This window comes from Scardinius erythrophthalmus (genome assembly GCF_964197995.2).
Source record: "Scardinius erythrophthalmus genome assembly, chromosome: 19".
Lineage (NCBI taxonomy): Eukaryota > Metazoa > Chordata > Actinopteri > Cypriniformes > Leuciscidae > Scardinius > Scardinius erythrophthalmus.
The window spans coordinates 32,775,010-32,800,951 of record NC_138239.1 but is presented as its reverse complement, the minus strand read 5'-3'; the positions used below and the strand labels follow the sequence as shown (position 1 = coordinate 32,800,951).

The 25,942-nt window shown below is 39.7% G+C and overlaps 1 protein-coding gene across 2 annotated transcripts in view; it reads right to left on the bottom strand.

Moving 5' to 3' along the window:
- The window catches only part of orc3 (origin recognition complex, subunit 3), a 30,485-nt gene extending 6,537 nt beyond the window's left edge, over positions 1-23,948 (bottom strand). Inside the window, exons 1-14 of one of the 2 annotated variants that reach the window (XM_081394089.1) lie at positions 23,689-23,948; positions 23,485-23,539; positions 23,262-23,353; positions 23,034-23,166; positions 21,460-21,564; positions 20,743-20,891; positions 19,401-19,540; positions 18,668-18,827; positions 18,455-18,568; positions 14,734-14,867; positions 14,600-14,663; positions 11,717-11,833; positions 9,888-9,967; positions 6,236-6,369 (exon numbers count right to left, since the gene is read on the bottom strand). In XM_081394089.1, the coding sequence (XP_081250215.1) occupies positions 6,236-6,369; positions 9,888-9,967; positions 11,717-11,833; positions 14,600-14,663; positions 14,734-14,867; positions 18,455-18,568; positions 18,668-18,827; positions 19,401-19,540; positions 20,743-20,891; positions 21,460-21,564; positions 23,034-23,166; positions 23,262-23,353; positions 23,485-23,539; positions 23,689-23,724 (1,513 nt within the window). In that variant the 5' untranslated portion in view covers positions 23,725-23,948. Of the gene's footprint in view, positions 1-6,235; positions 6,370-9,887; positions 9,968-11,716; positions 11,834-14,599; positions 14,664-14,733; positions 14,868-18,454; positions 18,569-18,667; positions 18,828-19,400; positions 19,541-20,742; positions 20,892-21,459; positions 21,565-23,033; positions 23,180-23,261; positions 23,354-23,484; positions 23,540-23,688 lie in introns of both variants that reach the window. The other variant, XM_081394090.1, reaches the window with a different exon arrangement.
- Between the last annotated feature and the right edge of the window lie 1,994 nt (positions 23,949-25,942).

The following is a 25,942-nucleotide window of genomic DNA, read 5'->3' as shown; positions in this document are numbered from 1 at the left end:
AGCATGAACTGCAGTTATGTTGTCTGCTGTTTTAAAGCCAGTTGGATTCTGATTGACTTTCAAAGTTTTTATCATTTTTATCAGCTGGAGAAAAAAAATGAAAAGTTATTCTAATGATATCATTTGTCAGTGTCATTATTGTTATGGTGTGCTTCTCTATTCTCATTAGAACGATTATTAAAACATTATCATTATAGCTGTTGTCCTTGGTGTGAATGGGCCTTAATTCTCCTTCTATTGTGAGTTTTTGCAGAAAGCAGAGTTCTGAAACTTCATGTGAATACAAATTGAGCTTTCCCTATGCCCTCTAAGAGATATGCTAAGAGAATGTGTGGATAAAATTGTCTACTGATGATGTCACATGTATACTAGTGTTAAGAATACACAGTGAACATCCATGGGACTTGAGGACGCTCACTTGAGGTGGATACATGTTCTCTTTCATAGGTTCACTCAACGCTGCGGATAGCGCAGTGGGATATTCTCTGAATGTGCCGATTGTCTGAAGCCCTATAGAATCACGCCAATTCATTGGCTGATGGTGCCCGCGCAATCTGGCTCCGCCCCGACGCGCTTACGTCGCATCATTACATATTCGCGCGCGCCATCTGCTCCTCAGATTTCTCTGCCTTCAGAACGAAGCGGTCACGTTTGCCCTTCGCTCGTGATTTTTCTGAGCTCAAAAATACGACTTCTGGATTATTCTCGGCGCTTCTGCGACTGTTCAAGCGGAACTCTGTTTCTCCTTACGGTGAAGTGCCATGGAATACCGACGCTGTACCCCGCCATGTGCTTGTTACATCGCTAACGACGACCTACACAGTAAGTGTGTTAAATGTTTGGGCTTTTCACATGCGTGCGAGGCAGTCATAGGATCGTCTAAATGCAAATTCTGTGAAAATTTGTTGCTCAAAACCCTCAAATCGCGGCTCGTGGTTTTAGAGAGGGAATCATTCGTCTCCCCCTGTCACGCTCCCGAGGCCTCTCGAGGATCCGCGACTTGGGGTTCGGATGTAGAGCTTGAGGATGTGGAGTTCGAGCAGACGAGCCCCGCTCTTTCTCCCTCCCTCCCCTCGGCACGCGCGAGGCATGCCAGTCGAATTTTTGCACGATTATTTGCCTCCAAGCCCGAGAGCACGCGACGCGGTTTCTTTCGGGCTGGAGGATGTACTTTTTACCGAGGCCTCCGACTCCGAGGATTTCGGGCCTACTCTCGCCGACGAGGTTATCCCGCCGAGCGGCCAGGAAGCGCGGCCTACGCGGAGCTCGTTGACGTACTTTCGCGCGCTACGAAGAAGCTCGCTATTGATTGGCCCGACGAGCCCCGCGAATCTCAGTCGTCGAAACGAGAGACTTCTCAGTGGCCCTAATTCTAGGCCTCAACGGAGAAAGCTGCCATTTTTCAGTGATCTGCATCACGAGATTTCCAGATCCTGGAAGCAGCCTTTCTCTGCGCGCCTCACTAATGCGGCAGCTGCTGATTTCACCAACCTAGTGGGTTCTGTGGAACAGGGCTATTCCGCCATTCCGGCGATTGAGGAGACTTTAGCCGACCATCTTGCTCCGTCGCCCGCGCCGTCCTGGAAGTCGCGCCCCCTCCTCCCCTCTAAAGCATGTAGGACTACTTCCTCTCTCATTGGAAAATCCTACATGGCGGCTGGGCAGGCAGGCAGGCATGACCCTGCACACTATGGCCATTCTTCAGGCCTACCAAGCGGACGTCCTGAAGGAAATGGACGAGGGCGATGGCGTGACCCCTGAAGCGGTCAAGGAGCTTCGTAAGGCTACGGATTTAGCCTTAAAAGACACCAAACATACCGCACGCGCTATAGGTCGCTCTATGGCTGGTTCTGTTGCGGTGGAGCGCCACTTGTGGCTTAATCTCACGGAGATCCGTGACAAGGAGAAGGTTTTCCTTTTGGACGCCCCCATTTCTCAAACAGGGTTGTTTGGTGAGGCGGTCAACACGGTGGTTGAGAAATTCCGCTCCTCCAAATCCCAATCGGCCGCGTTCAGACAGTTCATGCCCAGGAGGGCTAGGGAACCTTCTGCTCCCTCCCCTGTTCAACCCAGAGAACGTCCCTCTCATAGACCGGAGTTCTTTAACAGGAGGAGCGAACCGGTGCATCCCCCACCTAACATGGTTTGGGGAGCCCGTGGTCACCCGTTTCCCCGTAAACGGCCTCACAAGCACCTCCAGATGAAGTGGGTCGACAAACCGACCGCTCCGGCGGCCCAGAGCCGTTCCTGACCCTCCGGTCGGAAAAAGGAGAGCTCCTTCTCTGCTTCCTCAAGGTTGGGACAGACCGCGCAAGCGTTTCTGCCCACCTCCCAGCTCTCCTTTCCTTGCCCTGTCACCTTCGCCTCTCAGAGTGTCTCGAAGTGCAGGCCATTTTTCACCATCTCTACTCAGCCCGGCGCGGGAGGAAGGAGACGCTTTTTGCTTTCTCCACTCACCCCCGACACTCTCTATAACTGCCGGTCGCATCCTCTGAGGCACTTTTCGTTTTCCTCCGGAGCAGGCGGACCTGGTCACTATGACCCCGGCATCGATGCCTCTCATCACGTGCCAGGACGCCAAGGGCTCTCCTGCACAGTCAACTTCTCTACCCCACGAATGTCAACATGGCACCCTCACTCAGGTATGTCGTCTGCATTACAACATCCCTCTTCCTCTTTCACATTTCTTTCAAGAATGGGAGCGCTTACCAGGGGTATCGTCTTGGGTTCTTCGCACAGTTCGGTTCGGCTACACTCTTCAGTTTTGCCACAATCCCCCGTTTCAACGGGGTCTTTCCTACTGTAGTAGACAGCGCCACTCAGGCTTCTGTACTTCAGCAGGAAATTTCATCCCTCCTTCTCAAATGAGCAATAGAGGAGGTTCCTACAGGGAAAACCGAACGGGGCTTTTACAGCCGTTATTTCCTGGTCCCGAAGAAGGGCGGCGGTTTGCGTCCCATACTGGACCTCCGCCGACTGAACTTCGCCCTTTACAAAGGGAAATTCAAGATGCTGACGCTGAAAGCTATCATATCTCAGATTCAGCCAGGGGATTGGTTTGTGACAGTAGACCTAAAGGATGCTTACTTTCACATCCAGGTTGTATGGCGACACAGAGTTCCTCAGGTTCGCCTTTGGAGAAAGAGCGTTCCAGTACAGGGTCCTTCCCTTCGGCCTCGCTCTGGCCCCGAGGACATTCACGAAGTGTATGGATGCAGCTTTGGCCCCATTGAGGCTCCAGGGCATCCGTATTCTAAATTACCTGGACGATTGGCTCATTTTAGCCCAGTCCAGGGAGCTAGTGACCCACCACAGAGACATCGTCTTGAGTCATATCCAGTCTCTCGGTTTGAGGTTGAACTCGGAGAAGAGTGTTCTTGCTTCGGCTCAAAGCACCGTTTTCTTGGGGGTGAACATGGATTCCGTTCTCATGCAGGCCCACTTGGCTCCTGCGCGGATTTCCAGTCTAATGACATGCTTGGCCCGTTTTTTGCTAGGCCATCATGTGTCTGTGGGCACTTGCCGCAGGATGCTGGGCCTAATGGCCGCGGCCTCCTCCGTGCTACCGCTGGGCCTGCTCCACGAGACCCTTCATGTGGTGGATGAAACCCACAGGGGTTCGGCCCTCCGGGCCAACCCTTCACCTACTGAAGGTAACGCGCAGTTGCTTTCGAGCCCTGTCAGTTTGGCGGGACTCTCTTTTTCTTCGGAAAGGGGTCAGCATGGGTGCGGTATTTCGTCGCCAGATGATTACAACGGATGCCTCTCTCACCGGCTGGGGAGCAGTTTTCGAGGGCAGACCAGCGTGTGGGGTCTGGACTGGCGAGACTCTCTCTTGGCACATAAACTGCCTGGAAGTGAGAGCCGTTTTTCTGGCTCTGCATCATTTTCTCCCTCTTCTGGAGGGACACCATGTAATTGTCAGAACAGACAACATGGCAGTGGTGTCTCATGTGAACCGGCAGGGGGGTTCTCGGTCACGCACCCTAGATAGGCATGCGCGTCACCTTCTCCTGTGGTCTCAGAGCAGATTCCTATCTCTGAGAGCAGTTCATGTCCCAGGGGTTCTGAACCTCGCAGCAGATTTTCTGTCAAGGCAGAAACTCAGATCGGGAGAATGGATGTTGAACCGCCAGACGGTGGCCCTGATCTGGGAGGTTTTCGGAGAAGCGGAAGTGGACCTCTTTGCATCTCAAGAGTCGGCCCAATGCCCGCTTTGGTTCTCCCTGAGTCCCCCGGCTCCATTAGGAATAGATGCGTTCGCTCACCCTTGGCCAACGCAGAAACTCTATGCCTTCCCGCCCATCAAACTGATCCAGGCGGTCTTGGCCAAGGTGAGGGAGAGCGGAGTCCACCTCCTCCTGGTAGCTCCGTTCTGGCCTTCTCAACCATGGTTTTCGGAGCTAATTGCTCTGCTGGAATCTTCCCCCTGGAAGATCCCGGTTAGGGAAGACCTGCTGTCCAAGCTGCAGGGCAGGATATGGCATCCTCGCCCAGACATGTGGAAGCTGTATATTTGGCCGATCAGAGGCCGTTAGCATTAAGTTCTGATCTCCCAACTGACGTTCAGGAGACCATTGCCAGTGCTAGAGCCCCTTCAAGGAGGCTATATTCCTCCAAATGGAAGGTTTTTGAGACATGGTGCTTAGCACATGATAGGAGCCCAGTTAACTGCCCTGTTGGTTCAGTACTGGAATTCCTGCAGGAGAAGTTTGCTTCTGGAGCAGCTGCTACCACTCTCAAAGTTTATGTCGCAGCTATTGCAGCACATACGGAATCAGACGAGATTCCCCTGGGGAAACTAAGGTTAGTTTTGACCTTCATGCGTGGGGTTAAGCGCCTGAAACCGGCTCGCTCACCTAGAGTTCCCTCATGGGACCTTTCTGTTGTCCTAGAGGGTTTGACGAAGGCCCCCTTTAAGCCCTTGGAGTCAGCTCCAGAGCGGATTCTAACTCTCAAGGTTTCTCTTTTGTTGGCTTTGTCCTCATTAAAGCGGGTAGGAGACTTACAAGCTCTTTCTGTTAGCGAGTCTTGCTTGGACTTTCCGCTCGCAGGTGGTTAACCTTAACGCTTTCCACCCTCCTCCATTTTCTTCTGAGGAAGATAAAAAGGTTAACTTGCTCTGCCTAGCTTCTGGTTTGCTTTGGTGCTGGCCGCCGTGGGCTTGCTGCATCAAAGCAGAGGATTTCTCACTGGGTCACAGAAGCTATCTCGTTGGCTTATGAGGTGCGTGGCTTGCCTTCACCTCTTAGCATTAGAGCACATTCCACCAGAAGTGTGGCATCTTCTCAAGCTCTTTTTAGAGGAGCACTTTTGGAGGACATTTGTGTTGCGGCAGGCTGGTCCTCTCCGCACACTTTTGTAAGGTTCTATAATTTGGATCTTGACATGACCCCGGGTTCCCAGGTTCTTTCTGTTTGAACTCAACTTGGTCGTTGTCTCATTTATGTACCAGTCATGGAAAGCGCTCTAGCTTGGCGAGTTTGGTAGTCCGTTACCACTGCGCTATCCGCAGCGTTGAGTGAACCTATGAAAGAGAACGTCTCTGGTTACTTGCGTAACCTATGTTCTCTGAATAGGGAACGAGACGCTGCGTTAGCTGCCAAGCTCCTCGCGCTGCTGACAGTTTTCATTTCGGCAGAGAAATCTGAGGAGCAGATGGCGCGCGCGAATATGTAATGATGTGACGTAAGCGCGTCGGGGCGGAGCCAGATTGCGCGGGCGCCATCAGCCAATGAATTGGCGTGAGATTCTATAGGGCTTCAGACAATCGGCACATTCAGAGAATATCCCACTGCGCTATCCGCAGCGTTCTCGTTCCCTATTCAGTGAACATAGGTTACGCAAGTAACCAGAGACGTTTTATTAGATAAGAAAATGAGCAAGAACTACTGTGGAAACATCTTTACAGAATAAATTGCTTGATGTGATGTGACTTCTCAAGTCTTCTCAAGACTTGTAAACTCAGAAGAAAATATCAGCAGAGCAATATTTTTGCATAGCATTCCAAATGATGCTCTGAAGAAGATTAAAATGATTAATAAAATGAATCACATTTACTGACACAGTTTTGTTCCCAAAAATAAGGCATTTCATATTCTTATCCAATTTCTCCAGAAGTGACTTGTTTGTTCTCTTGAATCCACTGAATGGAAAAGCAAATAGTTTGTGATATTCAGATTATTTCTATTAAATACATTTGAAACTTGAATGGAAACAACACATACTGACTTACCCTCCAGCGCTTCTAATTTGCCAATAAAATCTTCCACTTGTTGCAGAACATTCTGCATTCTTTTGGTTTTGGCAGATTTAAGAATTTCAGCACACTTCTCTAAAGCTGCAACAAGCTCATCTTTTGCAAGAATCCTGGGGAGAAATAATCAAGAGACACTGAAACTGGAACAATTCCTCCAATAAATACAGTAATCACTGAATCATAAAACAACAACATACATACATAACATACATACATACATACATACTAGGGCTGTACCCGAATATTCGTTCGGTGGGTTGATATTCGATTTGAAAATTTCACATTCGAATATTCGTTTTTTTTTGTTTTTTTTGCATACCCGGCATCCCCCTCAAAAACGGTTCTCACTGAGTCAAAGTGCTCCCAAGTGCTATTCCGCTATATACATTGCATACAGTGCTATATACATTATAGTTATCCTTTTTACCCGCTTAGAAAAGTGCCACGTTTTATTTTGTGTCGCCATACTTGGTCGTGTTATTAAATACTCGTGTAACTGTATTTAAATAGGGAAAACGTAGAGTTGTTTGGTCGCTTCTAACTTCATCTCTGTTTGGATCCTAATGAATGAACTGGGCTAAGCTAAGTGCTATCAAAGTGTCGCCGCGTACCAGAGTGATTGAGTGCACGCACTGAGACGAGAGAGATATGCATCAACTCGTCTTAGTTAAGGGAATAACATAGTTTACTATGAAAAAACGGTGGAGTGTTCCTTTAAACTGCCAGTGTGAAAGCGCCCAAAGTTGCTCCATCCATGTGTCTGATCCATGATTGCTCACACGTGTTTACAATTGCCCTGTTGTGTTGTTCTAACTCCTGTGATTGCTTGAGTTAACAGATCTGTACTCACGAGTATTAGAGCAGTGCTTCTCAAACATGTCCCCCCTCACTGCACATTTTCTGTCTCCCTCATCAGACATACCCAAATCAAGTCTTGATCTGCAAGATGGCGTGGGTGTTTGAATCCAGATCGCAATCTTTTAAAGGTGACATATTATGCCCCTTTTCACAAGATGTAATATAAATCTATGGTGTCCCCAGAATGTGCCTGTGAAATTTCAGCTCAAAATACCCCCCAGATCATTTATTATAGCTTGTCAAATCTGCCCCAGTGTTTCCGCTACATTCATTCTGTCGTGGTGGTCCGCCACACCAAAAATCTTCCCGCCACAGCTGCAGCTTCTCAGTGAGGGGCTGTTTACACCTGGCCACTTCATGCATTTTCTCAGATCGGATAGCCATCCGATTTTTCAATACGATTCCATTTACACCTGGTCACATAAATGTGTTTTTGAAAAAATGGATATAAATATAATCTTCAATTCCCGCACTATATGCAGATTTAATGGAGTGCACGTCACCGAAAGGAACAGATATGAGATGCATTTTATTGATCATCAGCTAATTTAAAAATCAAAGACCACAATAAGAGAGAGCGGCAACAGTGCTACATCCTTATGCATCGCTTTCTGCCAGGACTTTTACATGCTTTTCCCAAACCACTGAAGTGACGTCAACGTCCGGGTTAGCAGTAGCATGAGCCGTCAGGCAAGTGGTATTTAAATAAACTCCTGATGTACTTACAAACTTTCCAATTCCTCGTTTTATGAGTACAGAACCTATTTGTACTACTGTATAAGTTTGGTAGGGCCCTATAAAATCCGTTTTATTTTTTCCCAAATTCCGTTTTATTTTTTCCCAAATTCCGTTTTTTCTGTTTTAATTTTTGCAAATTCCTTATTTTCCGTTTTAATTTATGGGAATTCAGGTTTTTTTACCCTTTACAGTTATTTTAGTCATAAAAAGAGTATCTTTAATGTTAATGATTAAAATGTACACAAATAAAATAGGAATGACCCTAAATTTATTGAGGTAAACAAAATTCTCATTTTAAGAGGTGTTAAATGTGGTTTGGTTTGTTTACATTAGTGAATGTATTAGGCTAACTAACATGAACCACGAGCAATACATTTGTTACTGTATTTATTAATCTTTGTTAATCTTAGTTAACCCTAACCCTGTATTTTTATTATGTTACTTCACAAAGTACATTAAGCTAACTAATGTTAACAAATACAACTTTTCATTTAAATAATGTAGGCTACTAAATGGTGAAATTAACATTAATAAAGATTAATAAATGCTGTAGAAGTGCAGTTTATTAATAGTTAATGTTAACTGATCTAGTTAACTAGAGTTTAATAAATAGAACCTTATTGTAAAGTATTACCGATTTTGTTATACACCGAACCGATTCAGTGTTGGACAGATCAGTTGTTTTAACCATTCATTAAAGTGAATCGGTTCAAAGGAGTCATTAGTTCGCGAATCGGACGTATCATTAGCAGACTTGTACGCGTTGTGTGATTATCCCGGCAGTTAGGACATCGCACAAGATTTGTCAACACAGAAAACATTTCATCATTGGATAGGTTTAGTTTATTGAAAGTGTTTTATGTCAGCTGAATGGGCGGAACGCTTTTCAGAGTAGAAGGAAAGGTAAAAAAAAGTATTTTTTTGCACAATTCACACCCAGCGGTAGCCTAATTCAGGAAAATAATATCCGAATGCTCCACGTGAAACTTCGTCATGGTGCAAAGGACCCTAGGTTGATTTTACTCCGAACCAACCCTTTAAGCTAAGAGAAAGGGCGGGGTTGACCTCGTTGCTATGGATGATGTCAACACGCTTACTAACTATGGCCACATTGATTAGCTAATAGGGGAGGAGTCTCTGTCAGTGATTTAACCATAGAAATAGTGTAGAACGAGGGATCACGTTGCCATATTCAAACAAAGATTTTAAAATAAAAATGTTGTCATACTCAAATAAAGATTTTAAAATGTAGGACTTTATTTTTTAACTTGACCGCAAAGTTTTATTCTCCATCATTCAATGCATTTTGTCTGTACATAAATTAACCTTTATGTTATGTCATCGCAGATTAAAATCTATAAATCAAAATACTTATTGCATTTACAAAGAAAAGGCTCAGCAACCAAGGCTCTATCGCTATTGCCTCAATGGTGTACAGTGTCTTTGAGCGAATAGCTGAGGAGGATTGCCAGCAGTAGCCATTTGGGATTATTTGTGATTTGGTCTTAGTGACTTTTGAGTGACCTAATTCCATTTTTTGCCTACAATGTGGCACAGATGGGAAATGACCCACAACTGTGTAAGCAGGAAAAAAGCACATGGATTCCGATATTCTCAGATCAGTTTCAGGCCTCATTCATATGTGGAAATAAATCTGATATAAATAGGATACGTACGTTTGCGTCTGTCATGTAAGAAGATAGATCGGATATTCCCGTCAATGAGTCAATACATCATTGAAAAAGCAAATGGTAGCGCTCAACCTTACTCAAGCAAAGACAAGTTTCATTGGTTCTAGCAGAAGCTCAAACGTACTGGTGTAACATGCGAGAATGAACCTCACTGGTTCCTGCGTGTTAAGCAAGCATGCTTGACGTCAACTCAGGTGGTCACCAACCGCGATCACATGGTAAAAAACAACAACACTCAGACTCTTTTTTAGATTCAGACTATAATTCCATCCAAAATAAAAAAAAAATATTTAACTAAAAAGACAAAAGGTCATTTCTGACAGATTAGTAGACTGAGTTACCTCAGAAGTTGCATGGCTGAGTCATATTCCTCTGTCTCCCACAAATTCTTCTCAATGCAGGATACATGGAGTTCTCGTATCTAAGCACAGTAACATATGATGATACATATGATGAACTGTATATATCAAACTTTTTTTTTCTAGCAAAATTTACCTATCAATGTTTAATGGGGACACCAGTATCCTGTTTCTATGCTTTTTTAGATTCACTGCATGATAGCCAATAAATCCTTGTTTAAGAGGATCAACAAACCATAACTTGTTAGACAGGTTTTAGAATATAAATTTAACAGTAACAGTGTCCGAATTTCTGCTAAAAATTTGTGAATACAGACTGAGACTGGTAGGCCACATGACAACGGCAACATGACAAATATAGTACATCTTTATTATATTCATACTATGCAATCTACATCGCGTTCTGAAAAAGAAAAAGATAATTTGACCATTTTGTCTTGGAAGTAAATGATTACTTGATTCCTTAATTTAGTTTAAATACTGAGTAATATTAATTAACATGTACTTACTATAAAGTTTGGGTTTGGGGTTACAGGTAACACTAGTGCTGGGCGGTTTGACCAAAAATCCACATCACGGTTTTTTTCTAAATTAAACCGGTTTCACGGTAAATGACGGTGTTTTTTTTTTTGTTTGTTTTTTCAAGCATGATGGGTGTTAACCACATTTTCTACTGAGTGAGAGAGGAAATACTGCAGTAGATTAACTTATAATGCCCTATTTTATTGCCATGAGTGAATGAAAAAATCCACACTAATATTAATAATACAGGTTTGCAAGGCTGTTTACAAAGAGGTGCCAGCAGGACGCGCTTTAGGAGCGGCAGAAATAATGGTTTCCCCAGCAACGCTGCTTTATCAGGAAAGATAAAGAAAGATTCAATCGTAATAACAAAGAAACTTTTCTAAAGACCGTCAGTTCACTTCAGATATGTTCATACAGTATAAAAACACTCTCACCCCCACACGGCTGCGACACGGCTACCGGAGCTGATCGCGCCCATTCTAGTCAATGCTTGTGTTTCAGATCGAAGCTTCCCAAAAGCTGGCCTCAAGGTCTCAGCGCCGCTTCGCTAAATATAGGCGCCTAGTCTATTTTGACGCACGCATGTGGAGGACGGAACCTTGTCGCAGACGTGTGTTCTGTGTTGTAAATGAGGTGCGAGACAGTGTCGCGCAACGCCGCGTTCCAATTAAAGCGACATACACCGGTATTGCGGTTTATTAAAAATTCATATCGTAACAAAAATAAACACCGGTATTCGGTTTGAACCGGTAAACCGCCCAGCACTAGGTAACACTTTATTTTACAGTGTCACTGTTACATGTTACATCTAGTTAGTTTAGTAATATCTATAAATTATGCATAATTGCATGCAACTAACCAAACAAAACAAACTAAACAAAACCAAACCCTAATCCTAACCCTATAGTAAGTACATTAACATATTACTCATTACTTAAATGTATAGTTACAGTGTGACAAAGACATTAAAATAAAGAGTAATGTTTCTGTTGCAGTGTAATTATACATTCAAGTACTGAGTAATATTAATTCAGTACATGTACTTACTATAGGGTTAGGGTAGGATTAAGGTTTGGTTGAGGGTTAGTTGCATGTAATTATGCCTAATTTATAGTTATTACTATAGTAAATACAAGTAATGTGTAACAAGGACACATTCAAATAAAGTGTTAAAGAGTCTAGTTGCATGTAATTATGCATAATTTACTGTTATTAATATTAAGTACATGTAATGTGTACTAAAGACAATGTTTAAAAAAGAAAGTGCTGCCAAAAGTTCTACTTACGTGCTTCCCGAGAGGAAACTTAGGCAGTAATGATGTCAAAGAGTGCAGACATTGAAGAATTGGATAGTAATTTTTGTGGTATTTATGGAGGTTTTTCAGTAATTTTTGACATACATCCTGAAAAGACATAAATCACAAAAGAAGATTAGTTTATTGCTTATATACAAAATAAAGAAAACAAACAAGATGGCCCTTTAAAATTTTTTTACTTTCGTTTTGTTAGTCTAACCAGAACCGATGGATACAGCATGACCCAAAGAATCCATAGACACAAAGTTCACAATTCAGGCAAGTAGTGTTGGGGTAACACATGACAGGTAACAGGCATTACGTAATCATGACAAACGCGCCGGCACATTCATATTCCTCATAACAGTGGGAAAAAAAACTTAAAATAGTCATTTATATGTTTGGTTTACTTAAAATACTCCAACATCATTTGAAACTGTAAAGGGTCTGCCATCTCGTTTTTGGAGCGTCACAAAAATAAACCAGAACTCTGCATATGCTACTTGTCGCAGTTTTTTTTTTTTTTCATTTTGTTAATCTATAAATTATTTAAATGAAATATTTACGTGTATTTAATCCTTTTATATATACAATTTTATTGTTTTTCTCCGTTCACAGAAGCGCTGCAGGTGCGTGATGTGACAATATGTGAATCCTCATGTTGTTTATGCTGCTATTTGTGCATTTAAAACTAAACCCCTGGAAAACAAATAGTTAATTTTAATGGGTCACAGGGTCACATTTTATCTGTTGGCCTATTCCCAAATATATTAGGCTTTATCCCTATATTGCCACATAATGGCAATAAATAATAGATAAACATAAAACATAAAATGTTGTATATACTGTGTGATAATGCATACAAAAGCACATGTGCATCTACTGTATGACTACAAAAAGCATGATGTTGTTTTGTTATGAGTTATATCAGCACACATTAGCTAATGCGGCCAAAGCAGAAAATGAGTTTGGCACCTCTGGCCAACATTATCGTGGTTAAAGCAAGTGATAGAGATGCCATCCCCAAATTGGGTAAGGGTCAATCTGAGTAAAATTTCAAATTGAATTGGTTCTTGCAGAAGCTCAAACGTGCTGATGTAACATGCAAGAATGAACCTCATTGGTTCCTGCGTGTCAAGCAAGCATGCCTGAGCTTCCATTTGCCAAAACTGAATGCTGCAAATATTTAAGGAAATATTAAAAATGGCTGCCTGTAAATCTCGGTCTGCTGCTGACATTAATGCTGCATGTGCGTTTTGTTCTGCTCAAACCAAACTTCGCACACAGATTTCTAATGGTTGGCCTCCTTCACCCAAAGGACTAGATGTTGAGTTGTTGCCGTATTCATGGTTCATTAAACGGTGATAGCACAACTATAAAAGGAACTATGATGTCATTGTATGTTCCAGGAAAACTGAAGTTGTAATATGGTGAGTGTCGGTCACAGTGCCTTTTAAAGGGGTCATATAATGGTACATGCACTTTTACAAGTTGATTGTACTGAAATGTGTGTTGGCAGTGCATGTACACAACCATCATAAAATGATAAAAATACATCCAGTGTTTTTTTTTTTTTATCTTCTTATATGTTTCCTCCCATCTCAAATCAAGCTGTTCGATTTTGTGACGTCACAAAATCTACGCCCCTCCCACGATGGTTGATTGACAGCTGCGTTTCAACACAGACCCGCCCTCGTGAGCAAGCTGTCAATCATAGCACGCGTCGACGCGCGTTCATTGCTTCATATTTTTTACAGTCTATGGTTCATTGTTGATAGCTGGAGCACTGAGTAGAATGGCGTCTAAGCGATTGTGGTGTTCTGTTCTTGGGTGTAATAAGGAACACAGAAGTCATTTTGCGCTGAAGACGCAGTGGCTGAGTTTGTTTTTGAAGGGAATATTCCACACGATCAACATCAATGCTTTCATATTTAAGCGAATCATTTCACTGCTTTACAAACGAGGATCAGTAAAAAGCTGGTTTTGCTAAGAAGCTGCTCCTGAAAAAAGGATCAGTACCAACTATTTGTGCTCCTGCTGCACCTCCAGAAGAACTGAAGTGAGTGTAACGTTTTATTGATCTTTATATTAATCTTTGCAAATCGCTTGCACGCTTCACGATGAATGCGGCTATTTTTACACTCAGGGTACATTACGGCATGTTTTCTATGTACGACGTTATCAATATAATTCATAATCCCACGTTTATAATGAATGACGCGTTATGGTTATGGTGTTATTGTGTTACAAACGGTGTACGCACAGAACAGAGGGGCGGGGTGAGCAAAGCGCATTATCATTTAAAGACACATGCACTTAAACGGCGTGCTGAAACAGAGCTGTTTTTGACCAGGTAAAATTAGTGTTTTCTTACAATACTAATGAGAATTTTTAATTAAAGTACATTACAAACTTTTAATTTAGACCCTAAAGAATCATATTAGCTTCTACAAAAATGACATTATATGACCCCTTTAATTGCTATTTTTATCCCGCAATTATTCATTTACAAATTAAGCATTGCACACAAGTTTTTCTTTTAAACCGGTAAACTGCCACCAATGCAAATCCTATGAATTTTATGGGAACAGCAAAAAGATAATTTTGGTCATTTGTCAAAGTCTTCAGCAGTAAGCGGTGGGAGCTGCAGCAATAAATTTGCCCACTGATATTATACCAGGCATGAGTTACGTATTGTGTATTTCTTCGGTTTGTGGTGCATCATCTAATAGACTGCTGAAATTGTCAACCAGACTCACAAAACAACTACTACACAAAACGTGTTACACTCTGCATGTAATAGAAATAAAGAGACGACACAATTCAGTCAACTACATGGACTATTGTGGAATAATAATAATTAGTAGTAGTTACCTTGACATGTTCATCACTGGTAAGGAGCTGCACCTGCTCCTGGGGCTCTTGAGTCTCCACATACCTACAAAGACACATGTTGTGTAGTTACAGAACTGTTGTGGTAGCCATTTGGAGTGAAAATTTGTGTATACCTCATGAATGAGGGTAGATGCCGGATTCTTTCCACATTTTTTTGGCTCAATGTCTTGGCACAAAGCAAAGCCTCTTTCTTCTGGCAGCAAAGCACACTGAGAGGCTGGCCATTAAAGTGCTCTAACATAGAGAACTGGAATACAAAAGGAGTTATTGTAGTGTTTAATTGCAGTAAACACCTTTTGAAAGTAACTTGGCTCTTCAAATAATGATTATGTTAGTCAATTACATTGTTACACCAGTAGGTGTTTATGTAGGTGCATAAATATAGCCGCTAAGTTAAGACTGTTTATTAAGAACTAATATGACCAATTAGCAGTTAATTAGAGCTAAGTGTTACTTTTCTGATTCAAATTAGACCAATCTTTTATGTCTGGTCACCTGATTTTCCATGTGTATATATATATATATATATATATATATATATATATATATATATATATATATATATATATATATATATATATATATATATATATATATATATATATATATATATATATATATATATATATATATATATATATATATAGTGTTATGCATAAGTTTAGACACCCATGCTAAAGTTGACTAAAAAGAGGAATAAAAAATCATCTTTTGGAAATTGAACTTAATGCCTTAATTTAAAAAATTTGGAAAAATCCAACCTTTAAGGACACCAATTTTCTTTGGGAATGAATAATGTATTATAAATAAATGTTCTTCCTTAAAATACAGGGTGCATAAGTTTGGACACCCCTATGTTAGATTCCCATAGATTTTTATTTTTAAAGGCCAGTTACTTCATGGAGCCAGGATACTATGCATGCTGATAAAGTTCCCTTGGCCTTTGGAATTAAAATAGCCCCACATCATCACATAGCCTTCACCATACCTAGATATTGGCATGGAGTACTTTCCATAAGATCATCTCTCAATGCAAATCAGACTAGCTATTAGGCTAACTGAAATAAAACCATGCCAATCTCTAGGTATGGTGAATGCTATGTGATGATGTGGGGCTATTTTAATTCCAAAGGCCAAGGGAACTTTATCAGGATGCATAGTATCCTGGATCCATGAAGTAACTGGCCTTTAAAAATAAAAATCTGCCTGGCTCTATGGGAATTTAACATAGGGGTGTCCAAACTTATGCACCCTGTATTTTAAGGAAGAATATTTATTTATTTATTTATTTACGATACATTATTCATTCACAAAGAAAATTGGTGTCCTTAAAGGTTGGATTTTTCCTAATTTTTTAAATTAAGGCATTAAGTTCAGTTTCCAAAAGATGATTTTTTATTCCTCTTTTTAGTCAACTTTAGTATGGGTGTCTAAACTTATGCATAGCACTATATATATATATATATATATATATATATATATATATATATATATATATATATATATATATATATATATATATATATATATATATATATATATATATATATATATATATATATACACACACACACACACACACATATATATATATACACACACACATATAGAAAGTTTTTCTTAATCTTCTCCACTGGCCAAATAGTATTTTTAATGTCGTTATATTTTGAATGAAAACAGATAGGCCTTATTGTGCATTATTGATCATTATGTAAGGGTTAATGCCCGATGAGGTGTCCATTATCAGGAATTAATGGACACCCTGCAGCCAATCAGAATCGAGTATTCACCCAGACCATTGTATAACTGCTGTTATCATGCACTAAGCAATCCTTGCTGTAGTAAAAACATTAAAACACAGCATGCCACAGGAAAAGTGTTCAAAACTTTTCCACTACAAATATTTCTATTTATTAGAATATAATTTTTTTGTAACTTCTTGGTAATGATTTCATTTAATTTACAGTTTTGGTTAGAATTAATGGCACCCCTGGTAAATATGATCAAAAATGGCTGTAAAAAATAAATCTGCATTGCTTATCCATTTGATCTTTCACTCAAAAAATGTGCTAAAATCTAACCTTTCATTGAAGTAAAAGAACTGAAAGTGTGTGTGGAAATCACATTATGAAATAAATGTTTTTCTCCAAAACACGTTGGCCACAATCTTTGGCACCCCTAAAAAAAATGTATGAGTAAAATATTTCTGAAGTATATTCCCATTAATATTTGCCTTTTTTAGCACACCAGGGTGACTAGGAACATGACATTGTCTAGTTATGACTTCATGTTTCACAGGAGTTTAAATATGAGGAAACACAAAGGCCAAATTCCCTTAATCATCCATCACAATGAGTAAAACCAAAGAATATAGTTCTGATGTGCATCAAAAGATTGTTGAGCATCACAAAATAGAAAGTGGCTGTAAGAAAATAGCTAAAGAATTGAAAATTCCCATTTTGACCATTAGGGCAATAATTAAGAAGTTCCAATCAACTAAAGATGTTACGAATCTGCCAGGAAGAGGACGTGTGTCTATATTGTCTTAATGCACGGTGAGGAGGAGAGTTTGAGTGGCCAAAGACTCTCCAAGGATCACAGATGGAGAATTGCAGAGATTAGTTGAGTCTTGGGGGTCAGAAAGCCTAAAAAATATATATATCAAACAACCCCTAAATCCCCATCCTCTTCACTCCTCCAAAAATAAACTCCAGCATATTCAGTCGACAGACACGACTGGAACTTTTAAAAGGGACTGGGTTCTGTGGTCAGATGAAATAAAAAAAGGGCTTTTTGGCAGCAAACCCACCAGATGTGTTTGGTGCAAACAGGGATAAAAAGTACCCCTTGTCTAAGGTTAAATATACTGCTGGATCTTATTTGTTGTGGGCCTGTTATTTTGCTGGAGGTCCTGGACATCTTGTTCAGACACATGGTATTATGGATTCTAGCAAATACCAACAGATAAAAAAATTAAAACCTGACGGCCTCTGCTAGAAATCTTGGGCTGTGGTTGGATCTTCCATCAGGACAACGGTACAAAACAAACATCAAAATCAACACAAAAATGGGTTACTGAGCACAAAATGAAACTTCTGCCATGACCGTCCCAGTTCCCTAAACTGAACCCTATAGAAAATGAGTGGGGTGAACTGAAGAGAAGAAGCGCCAACATGGATCTGGGAATCTGAAGGATCGGGAGAGAATCTGTATGGAGGAATGGTCTCTGATCTCTTGTCATTTGTTCTCCAAACTCATCAGGCATTATAGAAGAAAACTCAGATCTGTTATCTGGCAAAAGGAAGTATTTAAGAGCAGGGACAGGGTGCCAATAATTATGGCCAACATGTTTTGGAGAAAAGCATTTATTTTATCATGTGATTTACCCCCCACTTTCAATTCTTTTACTTCAATGAAATTTTTGTATTTTCGAATTTTTGTGAAATTTTTTAATGAAAGATCAAAAGGATAAACAATGCAGATTTATTTTTTACAGCCATTTTTGATCAGATTTACCAGGTGTGCCATAAATTCTGACCACAATTTTAAGCCCTTAACTCCATTAATGAGAATGGCATATTTAATCTAAATGTGTATATCAGATGTAAAAAAGTTTAAATCATTCTTTTATTTATTTAAACTGTTATTGTATTTATGATTAGGACTCATTATGAGGATTTAAAGTGGTTTTCCTTCATCTGCCGTCAGTCCCTCAGCTCACCATCGGTGTCGCCAAACTGCTTTGTCTCGCAACACATGATCAACAAAGAAACCACACACATGCCACAATGACATTTGAAAGAAACAAGCATGGCACTATATTTGACAGCTCACCTTTAGGCCCTTAACAAAATTTTGAACCGAGAAGTCATGGTAGAGGAAGATGCCAACCAGCACCTGAATCACCCTACTGCTGAGCTTGAATGGAAACTGGGAGTTCAGAATCAGCTATGAAAGACAAACAAATAATGAAATCAGAAGAACAAAAAGAGGAAATTATTGAAGTACTAAAATGTTAACTTGCATAACAAAACATAATGTTTATACCTTGTCAAAAACAGAAGCTAAATGCTGAGTACACGAGAGAGACTGAAAGACCTCAATACAGAGCAGAGATGACACAGAGTGGGGAAGCCTGTGCTGGATAGCACTGGGAGATGTGGCAATGCCAAAAATAAAGATGAATGGAAGCTCCTGGGTGTATCGACTGTTGGTAAGGTAAAAAAATAAAAAAAATAAGAAAAGATTAGGGTTTCTCAGATCACGACCATTTACAACAGCTTTTCAATTTAATGTACAATATTAACATTTCCTGCAAATAATAGTGCTTTCAAGGCAGGCAAAAGACGGTTGTCTTAAAATTTTAATCTCAGGTATTTTAGGTTTAGGTTCTGTTTAAATGAAACACAATGCTGAGTTTTGCTGTGGCCATAGATTTTTGTCATCCAATCTCAATGGTAAATTTTCAACCAACACGACAGAGTGCATATGTATACACTGACTGGGCTATAAACAGTCAAAATGCATTTCAATATTAAAAAAATTTAATTGTCCAGCTTTTCAAAACCAGAAAAGGTGTATCCGTAAGATGAAACCCCATTGTAAAGCCTACAGTGATAACGGTTTGCTGATTATAATTGAAGCAATTTACTTCATGCATGATGCACCCCTCATGTCCATATACAGAGGATGTAAAGAATAATAAAAAAAACCTTGCAAGCACTGTAACAATATTCTTCTATCACACTTCACATACTACATTTCACAAGACAAATCTCACCTGCAGATAAGGATGAAATCCTGTAAAACTTGAGAGTTGAATGCCTCAAAGTCTTTGAAGATCACAACAACAGGCAAACTTTGAGGCAAGTCATTATTTTTCAAGTTTGCTTTCCTTTGCGGAGAAACTTGCGGGCATTTCTGCAAAAGACCAATTGTTCTGAATGTTTAAAGTACAAAGTTCAGTAAATAACAGGACAGAATCTCTTTCAAGCTTCTATTAGAATTTACTAAATTCATTTACAAATTTTAATTCTGACCCAAGTATTCTAACATTGATGCTATAATCACATACAGTACTTCATCATTTTAATAATAATATACACATACAATAACCCACAAAAGAAACCAAACTAAACCAAAGAGCATCATTTCAGGGTTTACTTCACAATGGAATGAGGACTTTTCTGCAAGTAGCGCTGCTAAATCTATTCTTTCAAAATATAAACAGCTTTTATTGTAGTTAAAGGTCCCGTATTATGCCCCTTTTCACAAGATGTAAAATAAGTCTCTGATGTCCCCAGAGTGTGTATGTGAAGTTTCAGCTCAAAATACCCAACAGATAATTTTTTACAGCATGTTTAAATTGTCATTTTTTGGGGCTCAGAAAAACACGCTGTTTTAGTGTGTGCCCTTTAAATGCAAATAAGCTGCTGCTGGACGACCCAGGGGGCGGAGCTTCATGAGCTCACGCTCAGTCTCTCCGGACAATTTCATCTCACGGAATGATGATAATATCAGAAACTCTCAGTAACGGTGTTCAGTTCGAGTCGGACAATAATGCCTACAGAGTCAGAGTGCTGTATAGAGATGAAACAGGTATAGTTTAGTAGTTTAATTATGGTTATTATAACGTATTTCTCATCTGCTTGTATGTATCCATTATTTATTAATAGCCTACAAGTCTGCTGTCTGAATGATGATCAAACATATACTGATGAGTTTAATAAAGTTTATTGTACATCACACAAAAGATGAAGCGTCAGTTTTACTTCAGAAAATCACCGTAAGAGCTGAGTAAACACAGTAAGTTATAAGAAGTGCGCAAGTACATTAATTTCGGTAGAGTTGAGGGAGCATTCCTGTGGGCGGAGGTTAGTCAAAAAACTGTTCTACTGACGTCATTAAAGAAGGAAGTAGAGGGATGTAGTCCAAACGGGCCGTTCAATGTAGGCGACTTCTGTTAAATAAAATATCTCGCTTGGTATTGAACTTTGAGCTTTATAATTTTACAGATATTATTTATACTCTAACAACAACATTACACACTAACTAAAGTTTGAAACATGGGATCACGAAGAACGGGACCTTTAAGCAGTTTATCTTCTCTTGTCTTCTCCTACCTTGCTAACAGTCTTGTACCACTGACACAGAGCACTAATAGTACACTGTGTCCTTTGCTGTAAAGCAGTTTCATTCTCCTGTTCTTCATCCACAGACACTCCTTTTCCCATCAGCTGCTCTAGAAGCTTCTGAATCAAGTGCTTCACAGCTGTCAAAAAAATGACAAAACTGCAGGATTATTGTTAAACCTGGTGTTATCACGACTTGAGGACAACATGCAAATGCAATTTTTTTTGCAGATGAGGCTATGCGTAATCATTGTGAGCTCAATATATGCTTATTTTGAGTAGACGGGTGGAGAATAAAGCTTGTCTGCTCAATTTTCCTCTAACTGAGATTTATATGAAGCAATATGTGCATAGTTACTAATGTACATGCATTTGAATAAATCTGAAATTGATTCTACATGCTGCCTTTTGTGTTTAAGCATACTTTAGGATGAAATCTAAGCAAGATTTTTTGCATTAGGCCCCAGAACTCAAGGATGATCTTATACAGTAAGTGAATTTTTTTTGTGTAAAGTGAGACAAAACATCCATCTCTGTTTCAGAATACATAAAACATTTTTTTATGTAAAAAAAAAAAAAAAAAAAAACTGCTGCAAAGACCCAAATTGAGTCCTGTAATCAACATGTTTGAAAACCTCAGCTTTTATTAAAAGGTAGTGCATATGTACTTGTTTAGCTATATTTAATAGTGTATAGTTTTATACATACCAGCACATTCTTTGGCATGAACAGACACCACAAACGGGGTGACAGAATCCTGAAGGAGATGACACAGACTTCGAAATGTCATGGCATGATCCGGCACATTTACCCCTAGAGGACAATAAAAGGTTTAACTAAGCCCTAAAATAGGTGGAACTAGGAGTGGGGCTATGGTGCAAAAAACTTCAGTGTTTGTTCTTTCAAGGTAGCCAGAGTACCACGAGATCGCAAGTCCGTTCTTTATATTCTTAGAATTGAGAAAGAGCCTAGCTCTCCAGGAGCAGGATTGGAGACCACTGATCTGAACACACAAACATTAATCTGGTCAGATGAAACAAAAAAAAAGGCTGTCGTATTATTTGGATGGATTTCATTATATTAAAGTCATCATGAAATCAAAATTATTATTATTTTTTCAAGGAATATTGCTGTATTTATTATAAATGATTTATCCGTGCACATAATTGTTTTTTAAAAATCATGTGTCCTCGTAATATTTAATGAAAATAACTTCCCCTCCCTCATGCAGCGACATATTTTCTCTAATGACAACCTGTCACTCACATGACATCACAGCAATAGCAAACCACAACCATACAACGATCCAATCAATTCTCAATGGACAAAATCAAGTCCTGCCCTACATTTTTTTCTTGTTCAAAAAGCCATTTCACTCAGATATACATCACAATAGGGAAGAAAAAACTATGGCAACTTTCGTTTCATGCTGACTTTAATGCCTGCTACAGACTGTGCGATTTTGGCAATCTTATAAGATCATTACAAATCACACTGTACGACATGGATCTAATACACTTGGATACGACACGTATGTAGACTGTAGATGTCGTAGGCTATGACGCAAGTTAGTATAGAAGAATAAAACTTCATCAGCATGCGCTAGTGGTGAACAAATAGAGCTAGATGAACTTTGGCAATTGTGGTTTTTATGTGTGCTGGAAAAAAAAGAGAAGGAAGAGAATATGGACGGGGTCATGCATTTTTAATGGCTAGTCAGTAGACGTAGGTCATAGCAGCAAACACTGTGAGATGATCATGCTAAAGTGATTTAAAGTTCTGACACTGTCCCAGGCTATCTTTGGTTACAAGAGACTGTCCTTGTACCTCTCTCACTGTACGCCGTAGGACCACTGTTTGCCGTAGGAGGACTACACTGTTTAGGAGCCATGACCACAGAAATCGCCAAGATTGGTCATATTTTGTCTGGGACAGCCCAAAATCATACAATTTGTAACAGGCATAAGGGGAGCACACAAGCTTACTGTATATGTGCGTGCATGCGGCCATGCACAATACTTCAGTTTGACCACCTTTTTTATTAAAGAAATGCAAGAACAGAACAGAATATAAACAACGTCTCATTAAAGAACGTTAAAATTAGACAAGGGAAGGGTGTACATGACATAAAATATTAAATATTAGTAAATTTATAAAAACAAATACATACATGCTTTCATGCATGTAGCCTACTTTACTTTCTGAAACAAACCGAAGTTGTTCAAATAAAGGAAAATTTCTATTCTAATGATTTAGAAAGTTTAATACAAGGAAGGCCATACCCAGCATTAGAGCGGCTGTGGGGATTTCACTGGTTCTCTGTCTCCAGACATCAGATGAGTTGCCGAGGTAATGCTTTTTAATAAACTCGACAAGACTGTCAAGTACATGTTTATTCAACTGATCTTGTATTACCTGTAAAAAAAGGCTAAATATTTATTAAGAAACAAAAATAGATACATTATTGACTGAGACAATTCAAGCGTTTGCAAACGCAGATGAGGAAATACCTCTGTGTTCGTTTGAACCGTTTCCCATAATTTCTGACAGATCCTAAAGCGATCGCTTCCGTTATCGTCACTACCATCCACCAAATATCCACCTACATGAAAAAAAAAAAGAAAAACGAAACAAAATGCTGGTAATGGCGATAAGTAGGCTATTTGTAAGGTGACAGGATGAATCGATTTGTTTTTGTAAAGGTGGTAATAATGATTATCATTAATTACTCACCAACTCCGACATGTCTCTTTCTCTTTTTAGAGGTTGACTTAAAAACAAAACATCCCTGGAAAACATTATCTATTAGTCTGGATGTAAGATTTTTATTTTATTTTATTATTATGAGTGTATGTATCATGAATGTACAACTATCCTCAACAAATGTGATTAATTCAGCAACTATAGGAGGATGAACGCATGTCTGCACAATATTACCTTTGATACTGATGACGTTACAGGAGTTTCGCTCATTTCTGTTCTTCAAAATTCAGTGGTGGACAAACTTCAATAATAAATACACCACGCGTTGATTCTGCCGCTCTTCCTCTTCTTTGTATAATTCTATATTCGCTAAACCATCGTTAGGCGTTTTACTGCCACCAACTGTACTGGAGGAGCGCTTACGCATAAAGCCATTGCTAGAGAAGAATGACAGCAGAACTAAAGGTGGCTAAACATTCTTGCTCTGCTGGAGCAGGACCTGCCTGTTTTTACTGCATTTGTAGTATCTGGTGTATAATTAACTCGATTACCAATTATTAAAATAGCCAACTATTTTTTTTTTTCGACTAATTATTTAAACTATTTGTTCATCTCAGACATGTACATAACATGTTTCTTTTTGGCTAAATCAAAAACACTGCTGAACAATATTCTATAATTTGTATTCTAATATCCCACCCCCCCCCCCCCCCCCCAAATTTCCCTAATTTTATGATTGGTTTATGTACTACAAACGTGTGTAGTCGTCTTCATGGATTTTATAATGTACATTTTTTTTAAATATATATATAGGCCTATATATAAAGAAAATATAGGCTATTTTATAGTTTCTATACTGTAATAAAGGCAATGAGCACTGCATTATTGTCAATCAGCACTGTATTTTTCATGTACTTTATTGTACCCAGAGACGGCTTGAAAAACACACAAACAATATTTTCGCAAACTTGTGTTTATTGTTTTCCAGCAGGGCTACAACTTTCATCCAGGACATCTTAATTTGAAGGATCCCTTGGAAGGCAGCCTTTGTTTCATGTCCTTTATTCAGCTCATTTTGAAGGATACTCATTTTAAATCACCTGCAATCCTTTGCATATATCTCAATTTACGAAAAAGAACTGGCAGTGAGCACTGAGCACTCAGCTCGTCTTGAGTTCGTTATGAAAGGTTTCAGAGATGAACGCATAGATCTATTATCTATTATGTTTGGGTGTAATTTAAATTCAACACTTTACACTGAACTGTCAATAACACTGATTCAAAAAATGATTCATTGAATTTAATACAAAAATTGTATGGTAAGTGGTTGCACACAATTGATTTTAGCAACATTTAAACAAATGCATTAAGTTAAACTTAATCAATTTTAGTTCAACTTAATGCATTTGTTTAAATGTAGCTAAAATCAATTGTGTGCAACCACTTACCATACAATTTTTTTTATTAAATTCAACGAATATTTTTTTTCAGTGAATGTAAGCCACTGGGAGTCCACAGACGGTTGTCAGTCAACTGCAGAGGCAGCCTTTGCAATTTGACCCTTCGCTAAGCCACGCCCGAAAACCGCCACTGGCCAATCGTGGCTTAGCAACCGTAACTAGGCGCGGGAGGTCTGGCAAGCTTTCGAGAGAGGGAAACATGCCGAAGCGTTGTGCGCATGGATTGTGCAAATCTGGTACCCGGTATCCTAAAAGTTTGGACGGGGTGGTGGATTTTGTTCCCTTCCCGAAACCTAAATTCCAAGGGGAGAAATGCCGGGCGTCATCTTCATTTATATAGTGCTTTTAACAATGTAGATTGTTCCAAAGCAGCTTTACATTGATAAAAGTAAAGTGCTTTGGCTTTATAGCTCTAGAATAAAGTTATTGTCCAGCTCATGGATCAAGCAGTGTGATTAAAGGCAAGACGGAGGCTCACTGACATAACTTAACGTTACTTAAAATATTTCAGCATTTTGTCAATCGACGGCCAAACTATTACCCCAATCCGATCGCGACTCTCCCAGTGTTAGTTCTAGTAAAAGTAAAAGGTAGTTAGTAAAAGGAGGGAACATCAGGGGGCTTGCCGGAGATCTCCAAGGAAAAGGTTGGTATGCAAACTTAAAGTCCCCATGAAATCAAAATTGACCCTATTTACTTTGTTAGCGCATATTACTAGTCTTGTGGTGAACAATTAATCCGTGCAAGAAAATATTAAAAAAAAAATTTTTTTACCATGGTAATCTTTAATCAAAATCTGAAAATGCCCCTCCCCTCTGCATTGGAGGACCTTCTCTGATGACGTAGGTTTGAGGAATTGGTTTGGGCAACGCTTAACCACTCCCCTCAAACCGTTATTCTGTTATGAGCAGAGATGGAGAGGAGGAGCGCTAGAGTAAAACCCTGCCCTCTGTTCAATATTCCGTTTCACTGGGAAATACGTCACAGCACTGGAGAAAAGTGGTTTGCAACTTCCGGTTCACGGGGAC